The following is a 14148-nucleotide window of genomic DNA, read 5'->3' as shown; positions in this document are numbered from 1 at the left end:
AGTAGAATGCGCACCCACTATAGACATGCATGGCTACACCTGCCTGTCAGTCATTCCCTGCCACACACTTACGTGCCAACCGCCCTCAACACATGCTCCCACATTATGCTCAGGGACAATTCCACTAGACAACCCCTGCAACCCCCATACCTTGACCCCTTTGAAGTACTCCGGAGGGGTGAGACGACGTTCAACATTATGGTTAAAGATTGACCGCAGACCGTTTTGGTAAACAGGCTCAAGCCTGCTTTTGTGGACTCCAACGCCCCTGTACCATCCCAGTCAGATCATCTGGACAAATTTTCCATTCCGGAGCCTGATAATTAATTAGCTCATCCCATTGTAGGGTCTTCTCCTTCTGATGATTCATCACCACAGTTCGTGGGTTTCCCAAGCATGTCATCAACCCCACATGCTAGTTTTGATGACGTTTCATCTACTGGAGAGACTGGCTCCCTGTCTTTCAATTTGTGCTACAATGTAGCAACTAACCACATCGACGACATGCTGATTGTCTCTTTCGATGACCTTGTGCTCATGCTCCTTACAGACACTGCAGACTTGACACTCAATGAGGAACTAGATGTCAAGACAGTGCATATCCTGTCCATCTCCCAAGAGTGCGATCCGTCAATAGTTTGTGTGTTCATCTCCTCGGACGGCTCGATCTGCATTAGGGGCAGGCACGCTCGCATGACACACCCCTCCCCACACCTCTACTCACAGGCCAGCCGACGCATCATCCGGCCCCGCTGGCTGTCTGATTATGATGTGGACCTGCAGCCCATCACCACACCCTTGCACACTGCCCTGACTGAGATGGAGCTTCCAGTCATGCGCCTGCTGCCTCGCACTACTCCCTCCGACACTGACACCCATACGACCTCCCCTCAGTCCTCAAAGGCCGTACTCCGTACTGCGAGGGGTGGGGGGGGGGGTGGGGGGAGGGGGAGAGGGGCTATGTGGCGTCAATAGGTCACATCAACCACGTAAAGCATGATCTTTGAACTCTAACTGCTCTGACAAGCCGCCATGTTAGTGTAACAGTCAGCCTTTGTACCTTGTACAGTGTACATGTGTATCTTTCTTTGTGCTGAAAAGACATTTATGGGAACAGTTTGTTGCGTATACAGTTATCCGTATTCCCGTTTCCCATATGTCTGTCCAGTGCAAACTTGAGCCATAGTTCCTCTACATGTTCCTGTCATAAGCTAGAAGTTTCAAGTTCCTCATTGAGATATGACACTACTGCTGCTCTGTCCAGTTTGCTGAACCTGTAAATCTTTCTGCTTGTTTTAGTTGGCCTTTGTATTTTGGTGTTCACTGTTGTTATTACTGCCTCATAGTCACTGAAACCAGTTTTGATGAGAACTTCCTTAGTATCGTCAAGTCTGTTTGTTGCCATTAGATACAATATATTTCCATCTTGAGTGAAGTTCTGAACTATGTGTTATAGGTAGTTTTCAGAGAAGGCATTTAGTAACATTTACTTATCCTTATATATTCATAATATTTTTTGATTATATAGTAATTGCTGTCAGTACTGGTCAAAATATTTTCCCTAGTGAATTTTTCTTTTGATAGATAGTAGATGCTACACCATGTAAGCTTATTCCAGACCTTGCCCTGATTGTGTTAAAATACTTCTCATTGGTTATGAGTGCCCACAATTGAGAAGTGATTCTTTGAGATACTGTGACTGATGACTATTATTATATTCATCGTTCAGAAAAGCACACATTCTAAAATGTCACAGTATTAACTCTTTAGTGCCCTTTACTTTTATAACACTGAACACTAACATTTACTTATTTACCTTTTTTATTGCTTCCATTGACCTACTCTCTCTATTTGTATAATAGGTATTGTTTTTATCAGAGATGCTGAGTCCCAGAGAGGCACAAGAAAAGACTGTCACAAATAATCTTTCGGCCAGTAAGGCCTTCATCAGAAATAGGCGGCATATAAACACACATACACACACGCATGCAAATGCAACTCACACACACATGACTGCAATCTCCGGCAACTGAACCCCAATCAGTGTGACTTCAGTTGCCAGAGACTGCAGTCATGTGTGTGGGTTGCATTGTGTGCATGTGTGTGTGTGTGTGTGTGTGTGTGTGTGTGTGTGTGTGTGTCGTCTATTTTTGACGAAGACCTTACTAGCCAGAAGCTTATTTGTGACAGTCTTTTTGTTGTGAATATCTGCGACTCAGTATTTCCGCTATATAATGAGTAGCATATTTCCTTTTCATACTATAATATTATTACATTCCATCCTGGATTTTCCAGTGTTTGATTATGTATTGTTTTTAACAATTTTTGAAGCTTTTACATGTTCTCATTGATTATAAACATTTGCCTCAGCATAGTAATAACAAAGAGCCTGTAATCATAAAAAATAAATGTGTGTTTGCTCACAATTGTTCATTAGTTATTATATATATATTTGTAACACCCAACGGAGGAATCATTGAATAATACCTTAGTTTAACATGAATAATTAATACATTAGTGGAAGCTGTAGGAATAATGAATAACTGTCCTCAAAATTTCCCATACCGATTATTTCTCCTGTTATATGAGAATAACTTTCTTGATCTAATTTTTCTTTCCTATGTTGTGTGCTCCTTTTTTACTCATACACTTGTCTAAGAAGGAAAAGTTTGGTGAAATAAGATGTGCCACATATTGAGAGACAGTAAAGAAAAACTCATTTTAAATTACATTGGTAGATTTGTATACAGTTATAGCTGAAGTATTGCTGTAATTACATGTACATTCTTATTATAACATTACATGTTTCACCTTGGACTACCTTAAAGCTTATTTGAGTTTATATTAATTTTTTCCAGGGGTCAGTATGCATAAAACAGAGAGGATAGAACAGAAAGAAGATAAGGAACAGCCACCTCATTCACCAACCCCAATATCTTCTCCTGCCGTACCACCTGCACAATCAGGCCCTTCATCTCCATCAACTGTACAACTTTCTCATACAGCTAGTCCTGTGCCAGAATTGTCATCACAAATATTCCCACACCAAACTCCTTTGCTATCTGGTAGACAACCTTCTCCACCCTCACCACAGTCCCCCCCTGGATCACCTACACAACCAGGCCCTTCATCTCTGTCAAATGTACGACCTTCTCATCCAGCTAGTCTTGTGCCACATTTGCTATTACAAAAACTCCTGCAGCAAATTCCTGTGTCATCTGGTAAACAATCTCCGCCACACCCACCACAGGTTCCCTCTGTATCACATGCACACCCACGACCTATATCTCCATCAACTGTACAACCTTCTCAACCAGCTACTGCTCTACCGGAACTACCATCACAAATGGTTCCACAGCACACTCCTTTGCCGTCTGGTAGACCACCACCTCCAACCTCACCACAACCACTCCCTGTATCACCTGCACAACCAGGCCCTTTATCTCCATCAACTGTACAACCTTCTCATCCAGTTAGTCCTGTGCCAGAATTGTCATCACAAATACTCCCACACCAAACTCCTTTGCTATCTGGTAGACGACCTCCTCCACCCCCACCACAGTCCCCCCCTGAATCACCTACACAACCAGGCCCTTCATCTTTGTCAAATGTACAACCTTCTCATCCAGCTAGTCTTGTGCCACATTTGCTATTACAAAAACTCTTGCAGCAAATTCCTGTGCCATCTGGTAAACAATCTCCGCCACACCCACCACAGGTTCCCTCTGTATCACATGCACACCCACGACCTTTATCTCCATCAACTGTACAACCTTCTCAACCAGCTACTGCTCTACCGCAACTACCATCTCAAATAGTTCCACAGCACACTCCTTTGCCATCTGGTAGACCACCACCTCCAACCTCACCACAACCGCTCCCTGTATCACCTGCACAACCAGGCCCTTTATCTCCATCAACTGTACAACCTTCTCATCCAGTTAGTCCTGTGCCAGAACTGTCATCACAAATACTCCCACACCAAACTCCTTTGCTATCTGGTAGACGACCTCCTCCACCCCCACCACAGTCCCCCCCTGAATCACCTACACAACCAGGCCCTTCATCCCTGTCAAATGTACGACCTTCTCATCCAGCTAGTCTTGTGCCACATTTGCTATTACAAAAACTCCTGCAGCAAATTCCTGTGCCATCTGGTAAACAATCTCCACCACCCCCCGCACAGGTTCCCTCTGTAGCACATGCACAGCCAGGACCTTTATCTCCATCAACTGTACAACCTTCTCAACCAGTTACTGCTGTACGAGAACTGCCATCACAGATAGTTGCTCAGGAAACTCCTTTGCCATCTGGCAGACCACCTCCTCCTACCCCACCACTGCACCTCCCTGTATCACCTGCACAATCAGGCCCTTTATCTGCATTAACTGTACAACCTTCTCAACCAACTACTCCTATGCCAGAATTTCTACCACCACAAGTACTCATAAAGCAATCTTCTTTGCTATCTCATGGACCATCTTCTCAACTCTCTCAGCCCTCTGCACGTGGCATTAAGAAGACCTCTAATAAACAAAAGGTATGTATTAACAAATGTGGAACTGCGTACATTGCATTAACGCCAATTTTTTAAGATCTTTCTTTTTCCTTATTGCTTTTCTCTCAAAATTTTATTTTTCTGAAATACAATTTTCATGATTTAGGAAATAGAAGTCCTTGGATGTGTGCTTGGTACATACTTAATGTAGTGCCATCACATATAAGGGCATTTCTGTCATTGTTAGTAAACAGTCAACATTTTACAATTTTTGACATCCAAAATTAATACCTCTAGGGATGCAGAATGGTAAAGCACTTGCCCGTGAAAGGCAAAGGTCCCGAGTTCGAGTCTCGGTCGGGCACACAGTTTTAATCTGCCAGGAAGTTTCACCTCTAGGGATGGTGTAACATTTTTAACTACTCATCTTTCAATAAAGAACAGTTGTTCAGAATATTGGAAGACATTTCAAGTGGAAAGCTAACTACTGTCAATTAGATTAACATCATGAAGTTTACTTGTATTGTTACAATGCTTAGGAAATTAATGAGATATTGAAATGTTCCACTGACAAGTACATTCATTCCTTTTTCTCATTTAGTGGTATTGGAAAAATTAAAGATTTTTGTTCAATAGCTAAGCTGATGATCTTTGTCCCTCATATTCCTGCAATTATAAAGTATGATTTTTTCCACCATGTACAAACTCTAGAGATTGATCAATAAGAGGATATGGAACAAAAATGGTCTAATGAACTTATGTCTGGAAATGCATGGTTTCCATGCTAGAGACCATTTATTCAGTCATACTTTGATACAGGGACAGCAGTTTAATATGGCTGTACCATGCAGCCACAGTTACAGATGGATGGTTTCCTCCTAGAGGGTGATACTCTTCCTCATATGTCATGTCCTAGGGCTGTCTCCTCCCACAGTAACTGGTAATGTTGTGTCCAGTTCACTTCTCTTGCTGACTCACCTTGTAGTGGATATTTTGTACACAGTGGTTCCATATTAGAATCAAGAGCTTGCTGACATGGTGTTTGCTTATGGAAAGGCAAATGGTAATGGCTGGTGGGCAGCAACGTTGTATCAGGAGAGCTATTACTGCTGACAAGCATTCAATACTTGCAACAGCGTTTCACCTTTTGCCTAAGACAGGCCCATTTCAGGAAGCAGGAAATCATGAAGGACATACCCAAAATGTTCATACACTGTATTTGGAGGGAAATGTAATTAACATTGTGGAAGGTGACCATCATATCAGTACCAGGCAGTTGGCCAGCCAGTACAAGGTAAGCCAGATGACTGTGGAACATTCTCCATGACAATTGTTACTATGTGTATTGCTTACAGCATGTTCAGGGCCTACTAGTGACAGACTTTCCACATCAGGAGCAGTTTTGTCACTGGTTTCTTCACCAGGCACCCATGATTCCATGATTTGTGTCATCCATCCTACTCACAGATGAAGCCAACTTTATGCATAGTGGTATCTTCAATGTTCATAATAGAAATCTGTGGGATATTATGTGGAACCCCCACAGTATGATGACAGTGAATCATCAGCATTGGTGCAGCTGGAATGTGTGGCCAGGATAATTGGCGACTGTATTTTGGGACCAGTCTTCCTTCCACATCACCTAAAGGCTGGAACCCTCAGTGTTTTCTGCGGGTGACTTTGCCTCCCCTACTGAAAGAAGTGCCTTTAATGATTCAAAGGGTTATGTGGCTGCTACATGTTGGTACTCCAGTTCACTTTGCTGTTAATAGCCAGACGCTTCTCAATCATGTCTTCCCTGTTCGATGAACTTAACAAGGGGGTCCAGTTGCGTGGCCTTCCAGTTCACCAGATCTCAACCTGTGCAATTTGTGGTTATGGGGCTGTCTCAAGAGTATCATGTATGCAGAGCCCATTCCAGATGTGGAGACACTGGACCAGTGAATTCACACTTGCTTTGGCATTGTTTGGATGCAGCCTGGCCAATGTGAACTTGTGAGACTGAACATGTTACGGAGTGTACATGCATGCGTTGAGGCACATGGAAACCATTTTCAACACATATTGTAACTGTGGCTGCATGGTACAGTGTGTATTACCCTAGAGTCTCTGGAACAATGCATGAGTGAATAAATGGTCTCTAGCTTGAAAACCATGCATTTCCGGACATAAGGTCATTAAACCTTTATTGTTCCACATCCTATCATCGATCAATCCCTAGAGTTTGTACATGGTGTAAAAAGTCTCCCTGTATAGTGACATAAATAAATGGCTAACATCTGAAAGACACGGTATAGTAAAGCATAACCCGAATGAGGAGAGTGTGTGATGTGTCTGTAGAAGCCAAGAAACCTGGGTTGCCAAGGTTATTCTTCAACTGGGTGGTCTAGTTAGCTTTTTTCCAAAGTTTTATGGTGGTCATTTACAGTTCAATTTCCTATAATAATTCATGAGCCCCAGGAAAGACTGTAATTCTTTGTTCATCCCTGGTGCTGGAAAATATCACACAGCCTGTATCAGTTTCAGATTGGTCCTCACGCCAACCTTACTAATAACATGTCCCAAGTAATTCACTTCTTCCAATGCAAAATGACACCTCTTGGTACTCAGTGTTAAATGTGCAGCCTGTAACCTCTTGATTATGACTTTTAGTCACTGCTGATGTATTTGTACATCTCTTGAACAAACAACTATGTTGTCTAAATACAGTGAATAATGATGAGGTTTTAATCCCTTCAACTCTCGAACTAACAAACGCTGAAATGTTGCTCATGCATTCTTCAAACTAAAATTCATTCTTCTATACTGATAATGCCCCCAAGGTAATGAAAATGCAATCGTTGGTCTGTCTTCCACAGTCACCTCCAACTGATGGTACCCACTTCTCAAATCCACCATCAAGACATATCAGTGCTACCCAAGATTATCAATTATTTCCATTATGTTCAGAATGGGGTAAGCATCATCTTACTGTTAAAGTGCCGATAGTTGCAGCAAAATTGGCACTTCTTTGAACCATCTGCAGATTTTTTGCTGATGTAAAATTCTTCTACAATCAGCTGCATCATGGCATTCTGTATCGCTTCTGGTACACCATTCCTCAAAGGAATCCTGTATTGCATCATGGGTGTTGTAGGCAACAGCCCCTGTGGAGAAACAAATCTTGAAATGCCAAAGATTCTTCCTTATGCTCTACCTCTGCTGTTCTCAAATTATATACCTTTTCATGCAATGCAATCTTATTGGTGCCCTGGCCTGTTCATAGCTCACTCCTTCTGTGCAGCAATCTGCCTCTTCTGGAGTCTCTTACATATGGCTTCAGCAGCCAGAGACAGTGGTCAACTGTGTGTGAGCTGTGTTTGTGTGAATGTGTGTGTGTATGTTGTCTAATTCAGAAGGGCTTTAGGGCCAAAAGCTTACTTGTTTAGCAGTCTTTTCGTTGTGCTTGTCTGTGATTCAACATCTCCACTATATGGGGAGTAGCAATCGTCCCTTTTCATAATATTGTTAATGTCTAGAAAGTCATTGATATGTATTAAGAGTAGAATTGGATTCAATACAATTATTATGAGGCACATCTGTTTTTACATGGTGCTTGTCTGACAAATTATTTAGTAGAAATTTATCATCAGCAGATGTATGAACTGTATTTTTTTACCCTGTTTTCGATGTAAGACTGAAACCACTAATTTACTGTTCTTCTCACACCTAGATGTAAAGTAACAGAATGGGCAACATTTAACAAACACTAAAATTCCAAATATATTGAAGAATGTCATACTACCAAGCAAAGTTTACATGAAATTACTTACATGGAAGAACTCAAATGGTACCATTGTCAGATTGCTGTATCAATGAGAATAAGTCAACTAAAGATGAACTGTAGCCAATTAAAATAAATAGTAATTAATTTGTAAAGATACTGCACTACAAACTAGAAATATGTCATAAATAATGTAAACTAAATCCCAGTGAATAATTTGTGGAATTGATATGCAGGAAAGTGCTAGTAATTATCATGCAGCCAACTGTAAAGACAGAATTTATGTTAGGAACTAAACTTATACTGTGTTTTTAAAGCAGTTAACAAAAAAATTAAGACATTATTATGCATGAATGTCACATAATTTTGAAAAATTAGAATTATAATGCTACATGTTTCAGAAACATTGCAATAATTTGTTAAGCCAGATTCAATAACCATTTTGGAAAAGGGAAAAATCATAATTGTAGATTTCATTAAATTGTGGCCCAAAGTGATAGAGAAGGACAAAATGGCATAGTATCTCTTTATATATATGGCGACTGACAATATCATAGTTTTTGGTTTACTTGACTGCTTATTGTGGCTAAACTTTGTCCACAAGCCACTATCTTTGCCTGCTACCATCTGGTGAGGTGAGACATAGGAAACCATTTTCAAAGCCAATGAAACCAATATTTTTGTTAGGAAATGTTTAATTGCACTGTATTGATTATTTGCATGGAATATGTACTATCAGTGGGAGATCTTATAAAGGTAAATCTTTAAATCAGTTGCAGTATTTTGATTATATATTTGTTAGGTTTCAAGTTTATGACCAGAGATTATGCTTGTGTTAATGATAGCAAAGGGACATAAGGATACATCATTTTTGCACTGATTCATCACATGCCTTATCGATTTTTGAAATGCAGCGCATGTGGTTATAAAAATCCTGTTAGAAATTGGTACAGTAAAAAGTAAGAACAAATACTACTTTTTATAAGTGAATTTTAACATTCTAAATTCTCAGATATAACTTGGTACGGATTTTGGTATATTTTACTAATGCATATTGTTAATTTATTAGGATTACAATTCTAAAAGTTAATTAAAGTATAATATATGTTTATGTTCTAATATATGCTGGCACTAACTAATTTTATAGCAAAAAATAGAGAAATAACTCTACTAAGATAATAAGTGTGTCAATTTGCTCCTCCAGGTACTGGTAGCCCAAAATGACATGCTGACAAAATTTCTGAAATTGTGAATTCGTAGTGAAGCTAATTATTTTAAATTGAACTCCTTATGCAAATGTTTCTCAAGAAACCCCAGTTAATGTAAGACTTGCACTTATATAATTTTAATTGGAATTGATGAGCTATGAAAGACAATTAACTTCTTAGCATGTCATTTCGGGCCACTTTACCCTAAGCTGCAATAGCAGTAGTCAAATAGAGTTAGTATCAAATCAGTCATGCCACAGTTTCAGCATCAGTCAGACATCATGTTTTAGACATACACTCAGTGTCCGTTTTATGTGTGTCGTGGCACAATAAACATGTTTTAAAGATATTTTGGCTGTTTCAGTTACATTATTCATTTGGTTAAGTCAACAAAATCCGTCTGATATATGGAAATTGGACCCAGATGCTATTTCAGTGGGAGGAAATGCAACAAATCTGAGTTACACCTCTCAATCTAGATTGTCAGTTATCAGCAAGTTATGTAAATGAAATGGTGTCAATGAAAGCTGGTAATGTGTAGCAGTATTGGTAGCATGAAAGATTGATAATATACTGCAGTTTATGATTCGGTGGTTCAAATCTCATTCAATTTGAAATCTCTACACCTCATAATTGTAAAATTCATCATCATTTTTTATCAATATGAATGTCTTCTTCTTTCTAATTACATACTGCACACAAAATTCCTGTTTGGATTTCAAATATAAATTCTTAATTATCGGTATTTTATGAAGGACTGTTAATAAAGGTTGCTTAAACTAAGAAAACATAACAGCTTAATTTCTGAAGGCAAAATTGAAAAACCAAATACTCTTTACACTAAACTCTCGCTAATCTGGCCCTCAGTAGTCCAGCCTCTCAGTAATCTGGTGCACATCCAAAAACACATACACCATGAATTATCATGCACAAAAATGCTTACTCAAACAATGCATTATGTACTGTGTTTGAAATTGTAGCTGTCTTTACAGTTTGTAATCATGTCTTCTAAAAGGAAACACGTTATGCTAGACCTCAAGCAGAAACTTGAAATTTTAGATAAGTTAAATCGAGGTTCTTCAGACAAAGCCAATGCTGCTGAGTCCAATGTTGGATGAGCAACTATTTATGACATCAAAAAGAAAGAAGATGTTATTTAACAGTACTCAACACAAATGGATAGTGAGCTGGGAAAACGGAAGGTTATGTGAAAGAATGAGACTGAAACTGGACGTAGCTGTTTATACATGGTTCATACAACCATGCAGTAAAGGAATTCCAGTCAGTGGCCCATTATAAAGGAAAAAGCAGCTGCATTTAACAAACAACTTGGTGGTAATAACTTGTTTGCTGCAAGCAAAGGTTGGCTATCAAACTGGAAAAAATGACATGGCATTTGGTGGCTGACAGTCACTAGGGAAAGGCACTCAGCTAATGATAAGGATGCTGATGAGTTTGTAAGCGGGATACAAAAGATAATAGAGGAAGAAGATTTAACTGCTGATGCCTTCTATAATGCTGATGAAACAGGACTCTTTTACCAGATGCTTCCTTCAAAAACATTAGCTGCCAACAATGAGAAGGACGCTAATGGTTACAAGCAACAGAAACAGCATGCATCATTAATGGCATGTTGTAATGCAAATGGGAGTCATAAACTAGCACTTATGGTGGTTAGAAAATCCCAACATCCACGTTGTTTTCAATACACTGACATAAATATTCTACCGGTACAGTATTGTGCTCAGAAGAAAGCATGGATGGACAGACAAATATTCTCTTGGTGGTTCCATGAAACGTTTGTACCAGCAGTGAGAAAAGCGCTAAAGAAGAAATAGCTTCCACTGAAACCTATCCTTATAATTGACATTGCTCTCAGTCATCCTTCAGATGTTTCTCTAAAGTCTGATTACATACAAGCACTCTTTCTCCCACTCAATGTGACAGCCCTAATTCAGCCCATGGGCCAACGGATTTTGGAATCAATTAAATGTCATTATTGACATTCACTTCTTGCCTCCTTGCTGAACAAAAGTGAAAATGACTCAATCAAGACTATGCTGAAGCAATTAACATATGTGATGTTGTTTCCCAAGTAGCTGAAGTATGGGATAAAGTGGAAAACATTACCATAATGAAGAGCTAGAGAAAATTGTGGTCATCTATTGATGCTGAGTTGAATCCTGTAGTGAGTGACAGCGATGAGCCAGTCAATTTGGAGTTATCAATTATTTTGTACACTGACATGTTCCACACACTCCCAGGGGGAGAAGAAATTAATGATGAACATGTTACTAAGTGGCTGAATGAGGAAAACTGTGATACAGACCAAACTTTAACACAAGAAGAAATAATCAAAAGCATGCCAGAAAGTAATGATGAAAGTGATGATGGAGAGGATACAGGAGGAGAGAGCATGAAGATTTATCACACTGCTGGTGCTGAAGCTGCTGAAGTCCTCCTGGAGTAAATTATGCAACAACCAGATACATGCAGTACCAATGTAATGCTTGTAAAGCGGTTGCATGATAAAGCATGCCACCATCGTGTATCATCATTGCGACAGTTAAAAATTAGGGATATGTTTCATAGTGAGTGATATGACTGTGTAATTATGTACAGTATATTGTACACTCAAGGACTAACTTTCTTTGAAAATTATAGTGTTTTTGGAGTTAATAAAGTATATCCTCTATGTTTTGAAATTGTATCCTTCAGTTTAATAAAGTACAGTACACTATATACCCTATGCTTTCAAAATAAATAAAAAGCAAAATAAATGAATAAAATAAATGTCAGACACTCAATAATCTGGCACTTCCACTAATCCGGCACCCATATGTGCCAGGAATGGCTGGGTTAGTGAGAGTCTAGTGTATTTGTACTATGTTCATTGTTTTATACCACAGATGTAGATAAGTGACATAGAAACATGGAAAACAATTCACTTTCACAGCATTGAGCCATAGAAATGCTGCTTTTTTACATTTGCCACTGTACTATTACAATTTGAACCCAGCAGAACTGATCTGTTGCTACGTTAAGGAATTTGGCCCAAGAAATAACAAGACTGTTAAGCTGACAGACGTCCTGGAACTAATGCACACAGCTTTTTCTCATGCCTTGCCGAACACTGGCAGAATATAGAACAGCACATCATAAAAGAAGAGGAGAAGATGCAGTATTTGGGTGGCTTCATGGAATCTGTTGTTGGTCTACTTGTTATCAGTATAGCAGATGACAGTTCTAGAACTGAAACGCATTTCTCGGATTCAGATAAGGATGTAGCTAAGAGATTGCCTGACAACTGACTGCAATTAATACCTTCATTGGCTACAGTATCTGACAGTATGGTGAAATACCTGCAGTACAGTTTTGCATGACACGTCACTCGCACAGAAAAATTACTCTGTGTTTAAGTTAGGGATTTTCATCACTCTTGTTTGTAGTTAGAATACTAAGTAAGGTGAAAACAAGAGCATTTTATGCTTTCTGTCTGGTCACCTAAGAAGCAAACAGTAGTGCTGGAGTTTTGCCAAATATTATTTTATCCTTTTTAAAAATTAAATGAAATTTGAGACTATATTGTTTCTTTGCTCATCTCTTTTACATCTGAACTGCAACTACTCATGCCATTGCAAGTTAGCTGGACCACTGGCTGGCCAGTGCTGTCAAAGGTTAGTGTGCTGCTGAAGCTGTTGTCCCGCATTATCGTTAAGTCTATGTGTGTGTAGCACAGCATAAAATGTATACCTATGATTGTACTTGACTGTACTGACCACAGCCTGGCTTCTGCTACATGTGAAATGAAATCCAATGAGATTGGAGCAAACACAGAAGAATACATGGTGCAATGTGTACATCAGATTTATTCTTGTGATGTACAAAGTATAGCAAGTGGAGTTAAAACAAAATCACGTAGATGCAAGAGCCCAAATGATAACATTTTTGGATTACTTATTGATGAGAATAAGTCAGCCTGAGATGAATTGTAACCAACTAAGAATAATTGTAATTAATTTATGAAGATACTGGACTACAAACTGAAATTATATCAAAAATACTCTAAACAAAAGTGCAGTTTATCATTTATGGAACTCATATGTAGAAAAGAGTTTGTAGTAGTGGTGCAGCCAGTTGTGAAGACACAGAATTTATCTTACAAACTAAAATCACACAGTATTCATAAATAAATTAACAAAAATAATTAAGATATTATTATGAAAGTATATTTCATACCATAACTTTGAAATGAGAATTATAATATTCTGACATGCTAAGTGTTTGAGAAACATTGCAATAATTTGTTGAGCCAAATTTCGTAACTAGTTTTGTGCAAGCATCTAAATCTTAAATGTAAATTCTATTAACTTTAGCTTAAACAATGCATACTGTAAATTTGTAATAGTTGAAATGACAGTCAGTATGGAATCATTCTTGCCATGGTTTTAGTGTCAGCCCTACATCATGCTTTAGGGACAAACCTGCGTCAGTATTATCTGTGATGTGATGAAATAACATGTTTTAAAAGTATTTTGACTGGTTTGGGTATTTAATTATTTGTTTAACTCTACAAAAATCGCCTGACATACGGAAATTGGAGCTAGATAATATTTTTGATAGAAATATTGCAACAAATCTGTGTTAAACACCTCAGTCAATGTCTTCAGTTACTAACA

The 14148-nt window shown here is 38.9% G+C and overlaps 1 protein-coding gene across 1 annotated transcript in view; it reads left to right on the top strand.

Annotated features, from left to right (window-relative positions):
• The window catches only part of LOC124596159 (leucine-rich repeat extensin-like protein 5), a 97360-nt gene that overhangs the window by 4646 nt on the left and 78566 nt on the right, over positions 1–14148 (top strand). The window contains exon 2 of the mRNA XM_047135191.1: positions 2859–4540. Coding sequence (XP_046991147.1) covers positions 2859–4540 — 1682 coding nt within the window. The remainder of the gene's footprint in view (positions 1–2858; positions 4541–14148) is intronic.

The sequence above is a fragment of the Schistocerca americana genome, chromosome 2, assembly GCF_021461395.2.
Source record: "Schistocerca americana isolate TAMUIC-IGC-003095 chromosome 2, iqSchAmer2.1, whole genome shotgun sequence".
NCBI lineage: Eukaryota > Metazoa > Arthropoda > Insecta > Orthoptera > Acrididae > Schistocerca > Schistocerca americana.
This window is presented reverse-complemented; position numbering and strand designations above follow the sequence as displayed.